Here is a 17,352-nt window from a genome sequence, read left to right on the forward strand (position 1 = left end):
AGGGAGAGTGAGAGCAGCCGGTCAAGGTTAAACACCCCACACCCCACCCCACCCAGGTATTGGTTACATGGGGAAAACTCTACATGCAGAAAGGATCTCCCCCTTAGCTACCCAGCATGAAGTTAAGCTTGTTTTGTGCTGTGCTACTTGAGTGTCTCAGATCCACTTACATAAACATAGCAAAGACAACAAAACCCTCAAGCTTCTCAGACATTGCTTTTTAAAAGGTCTGTATAATTTATTATGGAATTTGAGCTTTTAGCCATTAAGTTACAACAACAATGCATAACTTGACATTCTTACAGTTGTACATACACAATGGAAAAGACCTAGCCCAGTGCTTAATCCAAACAATGCAACCAAGTTAGTACAAGGTGACCATAAAAGACAGTCAATTGTGAATAGTTGTTGACAGACTAGCAAGTTCAAATGGTTCTCTGCAGTTACGTTTATAGTAGAAGTAATGGCTTCAAAGTTTTGGACTTAAGCTTCAGACTAACAAGACAATGGAAACTCAAATTATTTTGCTCTTCTGAATTGAGTAGGATATGCTCGTTTAAAAATGCAGTATCATTACCGTGTTTCAGATGGTGAAAAGTATCTTCAGGTCCAATGGAAGTATAGTGGACGTTTTCCAGGCAATGCATTCTTCACACAAACACATGCAATTATAGAGACATTCTACTTTTAAAACTTTCTCAAATCGAGTTTTGCAATACAGCAGGATATCTGAGGAGAGAGATCAGGATCCATACTGAACAAAAACAAAAGCCTTCAGCTTGATTTGTGCATGTTTAATCTACAATTCCAATTCCCAAATCTTCACATATCACCTGTGAGAGAAAAGAACACATCTAGTAAAGATCAGTCTCGAGGACAGAAGACACTGCAATTTTTACAGTCATTCTGGTTAAAAAAAAATATGCTGCTGCCATCTTCCATTTCAGGAATTGTAATTCACCGTGGCCCTATGATAAAACTGCACCTCTTCACCTTACCCAAGGGGGGAGTCTTGCTCTTCCCTCCCCCACCCCAACTCCTCATCCCCTTAGCCCAGCTCTAAAACTCAGTCAATTGCACAGTAAGGATATTCAGTTTCCTAGCTTGTCAAAATACAGCTTTAATAGACTTAATTTTCTGCCACTTAAGCTGAATTAGTTTATCACATACTCTTAATCTGAATGTGAGACAGAGCACAGCAAATAGAGCAGAAAAGGAAACCAGAAAGGACCACCCGGTCTCTCCTTGTAACAGCAAGCTATTAAATTGGTCCAAGCCATTGTGCGAAGCCTCACCCAGCCTGGTGGCTGAAGGGAGACATACAGAAGAGAACGGTCTCTTGTCAAGCTGCCAACACAAATTCATTGACCCAGCAGCCAACACCAAGAATTCCATTCCCTCCAGGTTAACCCAACAAGATACTGCCAGCTGACTCCTCTACTAGATTTCAGTATGTTCTTATTGATCTCAGTATCTTCATCCAGCACAGAAACACTGCATTCAATGCCAAGCACTGAAAATCAAACCAATGAAAACTGTACATGCAACCTCTTCACTCAGAAAAACCCCCAACAAAAACCAACAACAAAACCCCCAAACACCCACCTAACCATCACCACAATATCATCATTACTGGCTTGATTCAGGGTGCTAAAGGCTCTGTTAAGCAAGAGTTCCCAGTTTCACTGAACACTTGGAGTGTTGATGTGTAACAAAAACATATCTTTATTACACATTGTGGCAACAAATGAAAAAATATTCCACAAATTCAGAATGCCATTCTTAACCTACTGGTGTATACTTCAAAGTACAGTTGGTATTTGCTAACAGTAGTTGCGTGTCCAGACTTGTCTAGACAGGAGAAGTCTGCTTTTATGGGGCAGCTAAGTGATCAGCCCAACCTGTTGTGTCCTATCTTTTGCCATCATAATGTAAACCCAACACCCTTCGCTTCTGATCGAGCTCATCAAAACCTGCAAGTGTAGATACTGCCTCTGCCTCGGACATCCTCTGAACCACTGGGCACAGAAGTGGGGTAACCATTGCTACACACTTGCTGGGCTCCCCTCTGCATAACTACTACTGCCTAGTCTTAGAGAAAGCTTAGCAGGCCAGGCAGAAAACCAGGATGACCACTCCTCAAATCAGTAAGTGATTAAAAAAAAAAAGACCCTTTGCACATTTGCTAAAGTTGTTGCCATGGTGTTTCTTCCATGCCAGTTACACCCTGGCACAGGACTGGAATTCCCAAAGCGTTAACAGCCCAGCTTTGGCAGGAATATACCAGTGCCCAATTTATTAAGTCGGCATGGATTAAAAGCACTCTCACTGTAGTTAAATTATCCTACAACTCCTCTGGCATACCTCTAGAATCTAGCACTAATTACTGGCAACAGGTTACTGGACTACATTCACATACTCGGGGGGGAGAAGGAGTTACTGCTATCTCATCAAACTTCCCTAGTACATGCAAAGAAATCTCCTCTAAGCATTGCTTAGAGCCAAAGAAGAATTAGTCTAGGGTAGTTAGTAGAAGAAAATCCCCATTCTCTAGTTAAATCAGTACTGCAGGTAATTAAACTATTAACACGCATTTAGATCTGAAGTGTCTACGGTTCCTTTTTGCTTGCTATCAAGTCTGAAAGCTGAAGCTAGTTTAAACAGTTATTTACTATCAAATTTATTCTCCAATTTGGCATTTGTAGACTATTATTAATAAACTAAGATTTCTGAACAAAGAGGGCCTCTAGTCTCACTTTAAACACCAGTCCATTTTGACATGTTCATAGCTCCTGTTTAAAAATCACTTGAACTTTACAAATTTTTTCCCTAACAGTAACACCAGAACTAACGAAGCCATACCAATGAACATGATACTAACAAAACTCAATCTACAACAACAACATCCCCTAGTTCTGGCTAGGGGTTTTCCCCAACTGATTTATTCAACATCACCATCGAGGCTGTCCACTTCATGTGGGCACTGTGCCTTAGCTTTCTATAATCATACCACATCAACGCCCCTAGTTGGAAACCCTTCTGCCTGATTTCAGCAGAATCTGACAAAGAGACAGAGGATTCGGACAAGTTCCTGCATGTTTTATGAAAAATGCACAGCTAGGAACAGAAAGAGATTGGGCCGGGAGGGGGGAGCAGAAGGAACCCACAAGACATACAGCATCAGCTCCCACAGCCTAAGCAGAAGAGACAGATTAAAGACTCTCCAAATGGTTGGGAAGGGAGTCACAAGGCACCTATCCTGCAAAGACATTCATAGCAGGGAAAGACTCATTAGTTCTGACCTTCATATAAATGCTTGGCTAGTTGAAGTGCTAGAAACTAGAAATATTGGTTTGATCCAATATAGTAGGTCCAGATCAGCAAAGCCTGGGAACCCGTTTTTACCTAGAGCTGCTTACACCCGTTTACTCTAAAAGTAATCGATTTGAGTTATAACAGTAGGTGAGATAAGCTTCACATTTCTAATCCTCTCCTGCTACTGTTTTAAGCTCCACAGATAGTCTCTTTCCTGTCCCGTACTTTTTAACCTACCGCTTTTTGCTAATGCGTGTCAGCTTTTTGACTGAGGTCAGACTAATGATTCGCTTCGGAAGACTTTTGTCACCGTGCTTCCAAGGAGAGCAAACTGTTTGCTGGAGGCACTGCAATTCGGCCTTTTATTGTCATCATTCCTCAGCAGCACAGCTGGCCTTAGGAGACCTAACTATATCAAAGATGAACTATGCGCAAACCAATTCAACTGAAACAACTGCAACTACGCTTGTGAAAGGTTGAAACGAAACCAGTATAGTGCCAGCATCAGAAACATACTCCAGGAACCTTCATGCTCAGGTATTTTTCTAAGCCAGTAGTATTACTTACACTTCAGATTTTACAAGCACACTTTTCAATTTGCAGGTTCTTTAGCTTTTCTTCCAGCCTTCTGCCAGATCTCAGCTTTGACTCTTAAGAAAAGCTTTTGGGTTTATAGGTATTACACAAAAGCTGAAGCACTTACCACATTTCTCCCCTCCAGCATGAATATTGCGCTGCAGGTATCAGCAAGACACAATCCACAGACTGACAAGACTTCTCTTGATAACGCCATTTGGTTCCTCCTTGAGCTAGAGTTTAAACCCTCTCAACATTTACTACATCAATGTTCAGTTTTGTGTTAAGGAAGAGGGAGAAGACTTAGATTTTAATATTGAAGAGACAGTTAAAAAGGCAGTTCTGGAAATGTTGATAAGCTTCTTTTGGAGACATAAATGTCCCTATTCATTGTTTGGTTTAGTTGTGGGTTGTTTTTTTATTTGTTCAGTTTTGGAGATGGTCGGTCAGTCATACTCCATTCTCGTGTGCTTCTTGTAAGATAAAGGCATCACAAAAACTTCCACCTGCTGGTGACATCAGAACTCCAACCTGACAATTTTCCAGTAAATCTAAAAGTTACACTCCTACAGGGAAGAGGCAGTTTTGTTTGTTTTTTTTAAAAGGAGGCATTAACAGGAATATTTTGAAGGAAATTTAGGGTGAAACATCTGCTCTGCAAAGTAGAAGTTCAGATTATATTTCCCCAGCTGAAACCTCTGTCATTTCTGGAACATTCATTCTAAAATTAAAAAAAAGTTATTGCTTCTATTGAAGCTCAATAAGTTAGAAAAAGAATTGCATATTTTCTTAAAAACATTCCAAATATACATTTTAAAAACAAAATGCACTCTAAAACAAATGTCTCGCAAAAGACACTGTTTTAAGCAACCTGTAGTAACAGCTTTACAAAAGAAAATTGAGGAATGTAGCATATTATTTATAACATGACAATGCTAAAATCCTAAGCAATTCACTTAACACTCTTAATAAGTAGTGTTTTAAATATACATATTTCTTTACAAAACAGTTTAGCAATTCCTTATACCACTTACAGTATATAAATATTTGAATAAGAGGTCATAATGGGAGACGCCAGGGTTTATATTTACTCTCAGATGCTTCAGGTTTCTTAAGTGTTTTACTATAAGGCACAATACTGCTAATCTAAAAGAAAGGAATAAAAGCTAATGACAAACCCAGTCAAAACTCCTAACGTGAAATATCCAAGAGAATTCCAGCATCTCTATGCAAAGGAAAAGAAAAAACAAAACCAAACTTCGTAGATCCTAGGAAACAGTTTCAATTTGTACATAACGAAGGGGGACAGGATAGGAGCAGGAGTAAGAAGGAATTAAGTAAATTCTTATAAATAGACTAATAAATATATTTTAGCCATAATTAGCCCTTTACCTCTGTTCTACTGAGTTTAAGATTGAAAGAGGTAACCAGTGTGCATATACCTAAATAAGTCTACATGCTCAGCACGTGAAGACCACCTAGCACAACCTATTACTGCCAAATTCAGTATAAATGCTAGCAAGATGGAGAAAGTCTCCTTGTCTCTCAGCATCCACTCCAAGTAGAACACATTACAAGATCAAATTAGTATTTGTTACACGTAAGGAAAGTTGCAACTAGTGATTTTTTCCATCACAAAAAAGGATGTGCAACACATCTATGAAATTATCTGATTCCTTCAAGGTTAGATTATCTCTTTTCTAAGAATATCCATCTCCAATTACAACAGCTCAGAACTTTCAGAACATTTTAATAGTTGTAGTCTTGTAAGTGTTCTCCATGTGTACATACTGAATGTAAATAGTGCATTCAAAATATTTATCCATTAGACATTCTACATTGTTTTCACTGCCTAGTCTTCATCTTTGTTACAGCCCTCTGCAACACAATGACATTGTAACAATGCTTACAGAAAAAGGGTTATTGCATCTTTTTTTAGGATGAGACATCCAGAGGAGATTTTATAAAATCCTCCTGTGTACAAAATTCTTAGTTATTAGCCCTTTTGGAACACCAGCTAGAAAAGTTTGAAAGGTAAAATAATTTACATTGTTATTTTTTCCGTTAACTAGACAAAAGTCCATACTAATTAAATAAAAAATAGTAGTTCTTCAACAGTCTATTCAAGATATCTTCCATGAAGCAGTTCAGTGGGAATTTCCATTAGATAGATGTTCTCCATGCCGGTTATTACGGACATCCACATCTAGAAGCCAGGAGAAAAATTTTTTGTTGATTTACCATTTTAATACATTTTATCTGTTACATTAATCCAAACTCTGTCAACAAATTTCATATATACCTAAGGTTCTCAAGATTCTCTGTGTAAGTAACCCTCCTAAGACACTGTTTACATCCCCCCCCCCCCGACCAATTTTCTCCAGCTCGATAGAATTCTCTCAAAATCTACCTGCTTGTATTTTCTGAACATCAGTAGTAAGTGACAGCGCGCAGTCTGGTCCGCAGTGCAATACTAACACTACTAACATCACTTAGAAAATGGCTTCTTCTAATGCAATGAATGCCGTTAAGGATTGTCAAGTGATAAACTAAATTATTACTTACCAAGCAATGCTGTGGTTTCACCTGCGTCCTCTTTTAAACTGGTACATTGCAATACAGATTCATTAGTGGAGGAAGCTGACAATTCGCTCACTTCATTTCTGTCATCATCTTGTAAAACAATACTCAGACTTCCGACTGAAACACTGCCACTTATTGATTCAGGTATCGGAACTTCAAGTACATCTTCAGGGTCCCCCTTCAAAATTAAATGTATTTAACTGACACTTTTGTCTACCATTAGGCATCAACATTCCTCCGTGTTACCACTTTGTAACCTCACCTTATCGGAAAGAACAACATTTTTTTGGCCTATTACCTATGCGCTCATGGGTATAGTGCTGAGCAGCATCTACTTTCAATGTTATTGTCTGACTGCAAAGAAATAAAGCCAAGCAAAAGAAAAGCCACTTTTTCAAAGCCACTCCAAAGCCAAGAGCAGCAACAGCAGGAGTCAACGCAGCCAGCCTTCTGGATGGAATATTTCAATACTGTAGCAACAGTACTGCTGCAGTCTGGTTAGGAGCAGGCTCAGCACACACACAGTCTTCGTTGAGCAAGCCTATTGATCTTTATGAGTTTGTGGAAGCCGCTGTTTTTCATGACAGAGTTGGGCACGCTAGACTTTTTTTTTAGTGGGGTGAGCAAACATTTGACATTGGAACAAGCTTCCCAGACTAAGTCTGTTCCAAAAATGCATATATGCTGGCTTGCAACTTTGCAGGAACAAAACATCTGCAGTACAGGCAAAGGAATTTATTTCACCTATTGCATAGCATGAGCTATTTCTGATCCATTCTGAAAGATAATTAGAAGTCCTACATGCACAATTCTGTTCCTAAAATTAAACAGACTACCTTCATTACGCTATTGCCATTGATATACTGACATTATTTATACATAAGTATACTGCAGTACAAGTAGCTATTCTGTGGGCTTCATAATGAGTATTTTTCCCACTCCTCAAACAATCAGGAAAGGCCCATCTTAAGATTTAAGAAATTCTAGGCTGATCCTTTCTTTAGCACCAAAGCAGCATATTTTAAAATGTATTGAATTTTAGTATGGTATAGAACTGCTACCATTGAACACAAGTTAAGACACGTGATACTAATCTCTAGGTATGTGGGTGGGGGACATTAATGATTTTGGTTTCCAGAACTTAGGCAGTTAAATAAGCACTAAAACTACAAGATTCAACAATGCTCTCAATCAGTCAGACATGTTGAACTGCAGTTCTTTTTTGTAAGAAATAGCATAATGCAGAACTAGACTGCTGAAGTCTGCTCTTTACAAAACAAAAGCTAGGTAATAGGACTTAGTGCCTTCTTTCTACTTTGAGCCTTTAAAAATTTTAAAGCATCTAAAGTATTTGTCTTCTATAAAACTGAATTGAGCCTTCAGCCTCTTTGCAGAAGATTTAGTCGATTTCTATAATAAGGCTGCACATTCTTGCCTGCAGTTACGTCACTCAGCAAGCACACTGCTGAAAGAGGCTGCCTTGCTCTTTGCACTTTTTCCCCTCACATCGGTAAAAAATTCACACAATCACTCTACAAACTAGATTGGACAATCTGGATCAGGCTGAAAACTAAGCTAGAAAAAAAATACTGAATGATTTCCCACATTAGTGGTTTCACTGGGACTTGAATGATTGATGCATAAGCAAGCACTTCCCCCATTCCATTAGAAAAAAGACCTGGGCTTCTGTATTTAATATAATCCCATTCAACCTGCTTTCCAACATTCATTTTGCCTAACAAGCAGAGGAGGTATTACTCCTCCTCGTTAGGCTTGGTATCAGTATCCTCTGCAACAGCATGAATTCAGGGAATAAAAGCATTCTGAAGGTTCTAGTATGTCAGTTTTCAGACAGTATATAAAATGATATATCCTTCTGCATATAACACAAGTTACATCAACTCCAAGAACTGAAAGTGAGAAAAAAAGTAAGCTGCTAACATAACAATATTACAGTAATAATAGCTATTTCACATGACAAAAAGATTGCAACTCCTGGGTAAAGTCTGACTTAATACACAGAAGTGCCACAATCTTTTATATATATTACATAGCAAGAGTATTGTCACCTTTGACAAAACAAAAAAGTAATTCATAGAAGTCTTCCACAGATGTGCTAATTCTCTGCAACGAAATAATAGGAAAGCTAGTCAAAATGCAGACCTAATCTATGAAAGGAAGGTCCCTGAAACCAAAGAACACCCCTATTTTCTGAAGATCTCTGTAGATCAGTAGACGAGAAGTACATTTGTGCCTATGGCATTTTAGTGGAACTCAAGACTATTTATCAACAGTGACCAAGTAACCTACCGCATGTGTCTTCATCTCTCTTTTCTGGTGCTGTCAGAAAGAAATGAGAGCATCATTTTCTCTACTTAACCAATTTCTGGTGAATGTCTTTAGGAAGGTTCTAAGTACTGGCTCATTTACAGGGATAAAACACTGGGCATATGTGGAAGTACACAAACACTCAAGACAGAAAAACTGTCATTTCTTCCTTTGAATCGCAGTTCTCAACAAGATCAAGTATATGCTCTAGATCTACTGAATTAAGTCACATTTTTGCAGCTTGGGCAAATTGCCTCACCTCTGCTTCAGCTTCCTTACTATCATCAGCTGGAGATAGAAAAAATTGGTTATCACAGAAGAGCACGCAGAGGATTCATAAGCTGCTTGATACACTGTTTAAGCTCTTACCCGTAAAATTCCCTTATTTTTCTGGCTCTAACTCAATTACTCTTGCATCTTTGCCCAGCTTCTTCAGTCTTGTCAAGTAACAACTGTTCTCATTCTGAACAGCTACATGAAGTCTTGCCTCCTGCACTGTACTTTTACCTTGAAGAATAAAGTAAGTGTGCAACATACCCAGTATCCCAAAGCTTTGATAACATCTAATTTACACATTGGACAAGTTCGGTGGTCCAAAAGCCAAGGGTCAATGCACGTTCTATGGAAGATGTGCCTAAAGAAAAGAAATGCCCTTTAGAACTCATCATGAAAGCCACATACTAGTCGTTCAAACAATGTGCAAGTTACTAGATTAAAAAATAAAGCCAATCCTTTATGACCCTGACAATTAGGCACTGCTTAATTTACTAGGACAGACATAGTTCTGAAGGCATCTCCTTTCATGCTAGCTTTCTGAAATAGACGTTACTAACCACAAGGACACCACAGAGCTACCAGTTCAACAGTGTACAGTTCTAACTTAATACTAAGAAAATTCTACTTCACTCCTACGCTTCTCCCAATTGCTCCTTTTTCCTGCATAGATATGAAGTGCTACATGGTCTCCCAGTGCTCTTCAACATCTAACAGGCCATACAAATGGCACAGCTTCAGCTCTGCCACCAGAGTTTCAGAAGACTTTCCAGAAAGCTCATTACATCTTTCTTAGGGAAAACATGCTAAAGAGGAAAGAATAATTATGGCAACTTACTTGCATGGCAGAATTCGGACAGTGTCTTTCAGCTTATAGTTCTCAATGCACACAGCACAGTTTTCCACATCAACATCTAAACCCTAAAGATGACAACACATTTAAATGCATTACATCCGTATTTCATTACAGAACAAACTTTGTGTAATAGCTAGCTTCACAGAATGTAAAGTGTATAAAATGGTTTAGCAAATAAAAACATCCCCCTCATTTAATTCAAGATTCCATCAAGAGGTGATTTGATCAAGTGATACCAAATATTAAATTAATACCAAACTCAGATTTTCCAATTTAAATAGCTATACATGGTACCTGAAGTAATTTGTTAAGTCTCAAACATTGGCTTTGTTCATGGGAGCACAGTAAAATTTCAGTTTAAAGTAACTGTAAAACAAAGACATTTTTAAGGAGGTCAGCTTAGATGAAAGTGCACCATCTAATTCTTAACTGATGGTCCCAAAGACTTGCAAGTGCTTAAGCAGGACAAGATTCTTGGGGTTGAATACTGCAAACCCCTCCTCCACTTATTTCTTTTTTCTACCACATCCTAGCAGATATTCCTTGGTAGCTAGAAGAGAACTGAAGTATGCAATTTGGGATGGTTTATGAAACTTCTCTCCAAGCTCACACCAGAGAGAGAGTCAAAATACAGTATTTCCCCTCTTCAATTTGTTTCTTTCTATGGGTTAAATATCTATCTTAACAGGTCTCACTGCCTTCTTGAAGCCATGCTTATAGTTGCAGTGCAAATATGATGGGTATCTCCAGATACAAGAGAAATAATTCAATGTTAATTGGGTTGCATAAAACTAAGTATTAGAAGAACAAACAGTGGGCCAACTTCTTCCCTTTCATCCCCCACAAAATAAGTATTTTGGGTTTACTGCTTTCTGAAGCACTTCAATTTCATTACCACACTCAAATGAACTAGTACTGCAAGCAAACTTTTAAGTTCAAGGCAAGTTCTTCCCTCCTTTGCATGCTATCGATTTACATAATTAATGCCTTAAATTCCCAAGTAAATCAAATTAAGACATGTAATTTTTTTACATAAGCGAAGTTAAGACAAGTATTTATTCTATAACAAATATTTATTCTGTACAAGAGGCAAAGTCCAAGCATACCATATGTAGCACATACTCAAATGAGTGTCCATTTTACAATAATCCCATAAGCTTCTCAGGAAAGATCTACGTGATAGCAAATACACTTTTAAAATATTGACCTATTTTTAGTTAAATACCTCAACCCCACGTGAAGTGATAATGAAAGACTGTACTGTGTCACAATAAAAGAAATATACTCTTTTAATCATAATGGCTGAAAGGAAATATTTAAAGAAAAAATGCACATTTACAGAGTAGATGGGACTGTGTTTCCAGATAAATTTACATTAGTTCATGAAAGTACCTCTGCATCATTAAGTTACATAAATTTGCTGATAGTAGGCTGATTCAAGTAAAATTAGAAGGCACGATTTACCAAGCAGAAAACTTGTATTTTAATAGAGAGATTTTAATCTAATCTCATTCTACTTTGCTTAACTAACATGGCATTCATAGTTACAACCAGCATACTACATAATAACTTAGTTAAATTCCCTCATTTTATTTATTTCTTTTAGTCAAGGGTATATTGATGAGAAGGAACTACCTGCTACACTGCAAAAATCTCAAAATACAAATCCTTTTTAGAGGTTTACTGAACATCAACTTAAAAGCAGTTAACAGCTTCCTTGTGGTTCTCACCATAGGTTTCATCATGACCCTTTTACATCCATTTCTTCCTGTGCTGATGTCATGCTTTGATACTGCTTTACACAAGTTTTGGTTCAACTCCGCCTTGATCTCTGATCTCACCATTGTATGAACAGAAGTATGAACATACCTCTGTTCACAGCTTGAAATAGATTACTTTTTCGTGGTGGAATTTAGAATATAAAAGTAACAAATACTTGTAAAATGCTACTTAAACATGCTGAATGCATAACAGGAAAAGAGGCAAGTTCAAAGACAGTTGTTTTTTTTTTCATTTCAAAACTGATTTACTAGACGAAGAACATATTCTCTGTAGCATGTGACCTGAGCCGAACAGCTTCTGTCGAACCACAGCTTTTGAAGTTCTTGCATTTAAACGTCCTTTCTCACCTTCATTTTATTCATGGATTAAAAAACTAATCCTTGTTTTTCATCTCTGAGCAAACCAGTCCTTAAGTAAAAACTAATCAAATAAGGGTGGGAAAAAATGCCTATGTAGTAGAAGTCTAGTCATAAACTCATTATTTAGCATCTAGAATCAGAGCTGCCTGAAACTCCGACTAAAATAATATTTTCTTTCAAAACCTTTTTCTACTTCAGTTATTCTAATACAGCTATGAGTTTAGGCCGTATGCTGTCAAAGCTAACTTTTTGAAAGCTGTTTTAATTTTTAGAATAGCTTTATTTTAATACATAGAAATGTAGTTCTAAAAACTTCATGCTTCAAGTAAGTCTATACAGCTCCTTGATGTATTGTATGTCAAGAGATGAAACAAGTGGTTCGTTTTCCAAAGCTTTTTAGATTTCTAAGGCCTTCTGATCAATAAAAAGATGGATGTTCTTTTAAGAAAGCAAAAACATTACATAAGCTGTAAGAACTGTGCAATCAATAGGTCCTAGGAAGTATTGTGCAATCCACTTGTTGATGTTTTCAAGTGTTGATAAGATATTAGTGTTTTCTCATTTTTACAGTATCAGCCCTGTAGCATCCTGCAACATTCTGTATAACCAGATATTATTTGCAACAAAACAGCCTTACATTTCATAAGTAGTTCAAATTTGACTCTTCAATTTTAAGCGTGGCCTTCTAAGCAAAGGTGCCAAAATGAGCCTAAAATTGTAAGAGTCACACTGCAATTATATTGTGAGGATTTTAGTTTAAATTCTGTAAGGCATTACAACAGTCTTTAAATCATACAGCAATAACCAGAGCCACTGAATTACCTTTTCTCCACGTTTCACAGTATGGAGCTGAAGCTGGCTGATTGCTTTCTTGGTTTCTTTCCTATGTCCCTTGAGTAAAGATTTTAAATATTAGTACAAGTTAATTTTAAGAGTTACATTTCAAAGCTTTTAAATACTTTCCATGTGGATTACTAGGTCTTCTGAATGCATTTAAAAATGCATCTCTGGCTAGCTAATTTGTTTACAAAATGCTTCCAGCCAGCAGATGTTGAAGAACCTGCAAGCTTTGCATTCTCAGGGCACAGCAGCAAACATTATCTATAAGCATAGTGCTCTTACAATGAACTCAACCAGCGCAGAACTACGTGGACCAAGTTGACACACATAACCTTGCATCATGACTGCCTGCATTAAGGGCCTTCCCGCACAGGGATATTGACACCAATTTAGGCTTTAGAGGCATCAGAGCTGAAACAACAGCCTTATAACCAGACCTTCTAGTTAGGCAAGCCCACGAGCAAGCACACCGTAGGTTTTGCACAAGCTTGAGAGAAGGTGGAATCCTGCCGGGCAGCCTACAGCTGGCCACCAGGTCAAAAGGCTGCTTGTAGCTATTAATGCTTCCCCTCAGTTAAACACTGTCTCACACATTATACAAAGCTTTGCACTGAAAGGACACATTATGCAAAGGAGATGACAGGAAAGGCTTAACTGACATGAGACACCATACTGGACTTCTATACAGTAACAGTCCTAATTGTGCTTAGAGGGGAAGCGAGAAAAGAAAGCAGTACTGTATTCCAAGACAAAGTGCTAGCTACTGCTAGAAATTGAGAAACTAAACACTCCCAATTAACAGATGTTGATCTGTCTAGCAGCAACCCTCACTGATGAAATACCATAAAGGAATAAAAAGGTAATAGCAGCTTTTCTCTGTAATGATAATTACAATGACCTATATAATTTTACAAAGTTATAGTACTGAAAATTGGGATTTTTATTTTTTATGGTGTTAAAAAGAATTAGTCTGAAAGTTCTCTCAGAAATGGACTGACAAGCAGCAGCAGTCATCTATTCCACCTTCTGGATCAGCTCAGGGTTTCCGCACAGTCCTATTTCATCTTCAGTAGCAAGGAGGTCTTCCAAAGATTTACTGCTAAACTGATGTTAGAATAAATCTTAAGATACCTGTCTTCACCTTCACTTAGCAGCTATACAGTAACTTGCTTTAAAGCATGGCATACTTAACTCCCAAGTTTTAATTATACTGGAGTCAATAAGCCAAGCAAAGTAACATTTGGGTTAGAAAAGTGGCTTTTTGTTTCCAAAATTCTTTTAAGACTTCTAACACTATATCTTGACCAAGATATTCACAACATTTTCAAACTTTGCACAGTTTTATACATTTGTTTTCAATGGCCATTTTAAGAGAAGGAAAATTGAGGAAAGTGGCATAACCTTCTAATGCTACACAATTTCATTTAAGAAGCATTTAGATAACAAGCCCAATGGCAAAAATCTATTAAGAGTTTGTGGTACATATTTCTGGGAAACATCACATTAAACCTAAAAAACACACTTAAAACTACTAATAAAGCATTTGAACTTCCCTTAGCGTGAACTACCCTAAAGCCAACGTAACAGGAAGAAGCAGCTTTCTTCATCAAACAACTGTTATAACACAAAAACAGACCCCTTCTTCTACAAATACTTCTCAAAAATTTTGTTTTCTTGAAAGTATTCTCAGAATGTAAGTTCTCAGACTTAAAGTTTAGTAAAAAAGACTCTAGGGAAGGAACACTTCAAGCAGACCACAAGTTTAACCAATACAGAAGTCCCATGTGTTACCCTCAGTTACCAAAAAGAGAAGTGAAGTGTTTTCCTAGAAAAGGCCTGTAAGTCCTAATCAGAGCTCAGACTCCTGAAGGCAAACAAAAATTCCTTACCCTCCTCCCCCAAAGCTAGAATCTACATGTTCGAACAGAAGGCAGGGGAAGTCCACATGATAAGCAGTCATTTGAAACAGTTTTGTTGTTGTTCTGAACTGAGGATAAAAAAACAGAACTGCTTGCAAAGAAAAACAAGTGCAACTTTCTTTTTCACTGTTAGTAGGGAACTGTGGTAGAGCTGCCGAGGACCATGGAAGGAACCTAACCTATTTGCAAGAGTTGAAAAGCACAGGGAAGTGCGATCCTAAGATTTTTAAAAACTCAGCTAGCCTAGGTCCTCAACAACCCCATGAAAGTTGCTCTCTTGGGTGCAGGGCTTTAAACCAGACAGACTCCAGAGGTCCCTTCCAACCTAAATCATTCTACGATGAAGTACTTCCCTCAGGGGGAAAAAAGTAAAGCTGACTTTTTTTTTTAACCTATCAAAGAAGAACAGGGATTTGGAAGGGGCAAATTAAGGAACAAAGTTATTCCTTCCTGATCTTCCCAGTACTCCCACCACTCTCAGCGCTTCAGATAGTCCAAAAGAGCTGAACCTCACCACACATGCTCCCTCTAGTCTGCTGCCATTCGGTACTCTACAGCAGAGTAGTAGGATTACAAGTATCAAAAAGAGTTTTCATAAAGCTTTAGAACCAAAATTTTTAGCCCTAATTACTTGTGGGTCTTAAGAAGAAAAAATTACCATAGTCCATCTCCATTAGAAAAAAATCTGGTTAGGGAAATTAGTACTTTCAGAACAAAAATTACTGAAGAATGAAAATTTTTAATGTCAAAAGGAAGTTAGGTGACAAATCACACAAGAAGCTGCCTTTACTCAGTTGTTGACAAGTGGCTAAATGTATTTCCTACGACTTCATATGGGTACCTAATAATTACAACTAGCCAAACTTGTGATGCCAATTAGCACACTGCTTATTAGCCTCATTAACTATTACTGAGTAGTGTTCATAGATAGTAAAGTAGCAAGAAGGCACAGATCTTCAAGAATGCTTCAATAAACAAGCAAAGTTAGGCAACTGATTTGACATGAGAAGATGGTAAATACTTTAAAGCATTATCATCTCCAATTACCTGGTTTCCAAACTGTGATCCTGTATACAGGAAGCGTTGTATGTAGTAAAATATGAGCCAAGCGAGCGATATAATCATCATGGTGATGAAGGCAATGGCTACAAACACAACCGACTGACCACTGATATATTCCTGCACATGTCGCGTGCCAACAACAATAGTCATTTTTACTGGAATCCCTCTACGTACTGGCTCCAATATCTCTATTCCTTTTGGATAGCCAACCATTATCACCACTGTATTTCCTGTTCCTGTTGGAGGGGGAAAAAGGAAAAAAAAAGTCAGTCATCACAGTAAAAATTTAGGCATTCTGGTTTGATGGTAATTCGGGCCTCTTCAGTTAAGATCAGTGAGCAAAGTTATAGGAAAACCTCTGAGTTTTTTTCAGGCATAGCAGACTTGATGTGAAGTTTACTAGTAAAGAACCCTTTATTTACTTTAGGAAACTCTCAAACACAAGATAAACTTCAACAGATGCGTCGTTACTGTTCAAGGTCCTATACTCCTCATTCCACGCAGTGAGGTGGGATGTGGATGCCATGCAAAAAAACCCAGGCAAGTTATACACATCTCATCTTGAAGTTGCTGAAATTCTAACATGCAACTCAGGAACAGCTGGTCTTTTATTTGTCAGTGTGGGAATTGTAGCTGCAGCTGGAGACAGTATGTGAATACCATGAAGAGAGACGCATTCAATTAAGTTTGAATCTGAATCCATAGCACAATTACACTGGATATGTGAACAAAAAGAGAAAAAAGATTCAGATATTTAATATTAAATTACATTAAACATTGTAATACTTAAAGATTCTTCAGTACTAAATATTCAAAATGTAATGAGACTTCATGGCACAGACTTGTCAAGAAATACTTTGGGACTCTTTTGGGAGCATGGAACCAAAGGATTTTTCTATTGTATTAAAACTCGAAAGCACTCAATCCATATGAAAAAGCACCTAATTAAAAAAAAAAGCACCATACTGCCACCAAAACCAGTAAGACACTGTCAAGACTGACTAGCAGAAACCAAAAATCCTCTGTGACTGGAGTTTTACTCCATTTTGCCTGGAAGCATCTCCAGTATTGTCTCAGAAACATCTAACCTAAGTATTACAAAATAAATTACAAACAAATGTACTTGTTAAAAATGTCACCTTTTCACTGGTCTATGCTATTTTTATTCGAATAGTTCTTACTTTGTGCGTACCAACACTGCTTTACACCCTTGGTAAGTCGTGGCTTTATCACTTACTTTGCACTCCTACCTCTGAGAAAAAATGAAACTAAGCTTGATTCAGAGAGAAAGTAGAGGAAGAAGAAAGAAGAGAGGGGTTTTCCTAGCTGGAAAGCTAAAGCTGTAATGTCACAGCTACCTTTTTAGATTCACAAGATTGCCTACCTGCAGCAAGACCTCCCACTGAGGACTTAAAGCCTTTTTCCCTTCCGGCTGTGTTAGATTCACTACTGAGAAGCT

The 17,352-nt window shown here is 37.7% G+C and overlaps 1 protein-coding gene across 1 annotated transcript; it reads right to left on the minus strand.

Annotated features, from left to right (window-relative positions):
• Positions 1 to 215: 215 nt before the first annotated feature.
• RNF149 (ring finger protein 149) lies at positions 216 to 16,114 on the minus strand. The gene is made up of 8 exons (XM_009326236.1): positions 15,879 to 16,114; positions 12,895 to 12,963; positions 9,914 to 9,996; positions 9,340 to 9,436; positions 8,785 to 8,814; positions 6,457 to 6,652; positions 4,019 to 6,097; positions 216 to 833 (listed from the first exon to the last, which is right to left on the minus strand). The coding sequence occupies exons 1-7, from the start codon at positions 16,104 to 16,106 to the stop codon at positions 6,039 to 6,041; spliced, it is 762 nt and encodes a 253-aa protein (XP_009324511.1). The 5' UTR covers positions 16,107 to 16,114; the 3' UTR covers positions 216 to 833; positions 4,019 to 6,038.
• Between the last annotated feature and the right edge of the window lie 1,238 nt (positions 16,115 to 17,352).

Source organism: Pygoscelis adeliae, unplaced genomic scaffold (genome assembly GCF_000699105.1).
Source record: "Pygoscelis adeliae isolate BGI_AS28 unplaced genomic scaffold, ASM69910v1 Scaffold156, whole genome shotgun sequence".
Lineage (NCBI taxonomy): Eukaryota > Metazoa > Chordata > Aves > Sphenisciformes > Spheniscidae > Pygoscelis > Pygoscelis adeliae.

What these genes read in the sequence shown, in the direction of transcription:
- RNF149 (XM_009326236.1), bottom strand. Translation starts at nt 16,106, where the DNA reads ATGGTTGGCTATCCAAAAGGAATAGAGATATTGGAGCCAGTACGTAGA. An exon ending in TCAAAGCTTTGGGATACTGG is followed by an intron (nt 8,815 to 9,339) that starts GTATGTTGCACA and finishes TCTTTCTGACAG; the next exon opens with CACCAGAAAAGAGAGATGAA. An exon ending in TGAAACCACAGCATTGCTTG is followed by an intron (nt 6,098 to 6,456) that starts GTAAGTAATAAT and finishes CCTGGCTTCTAG; the next exon opens with ATGTGGATGTCCGTAATAAC.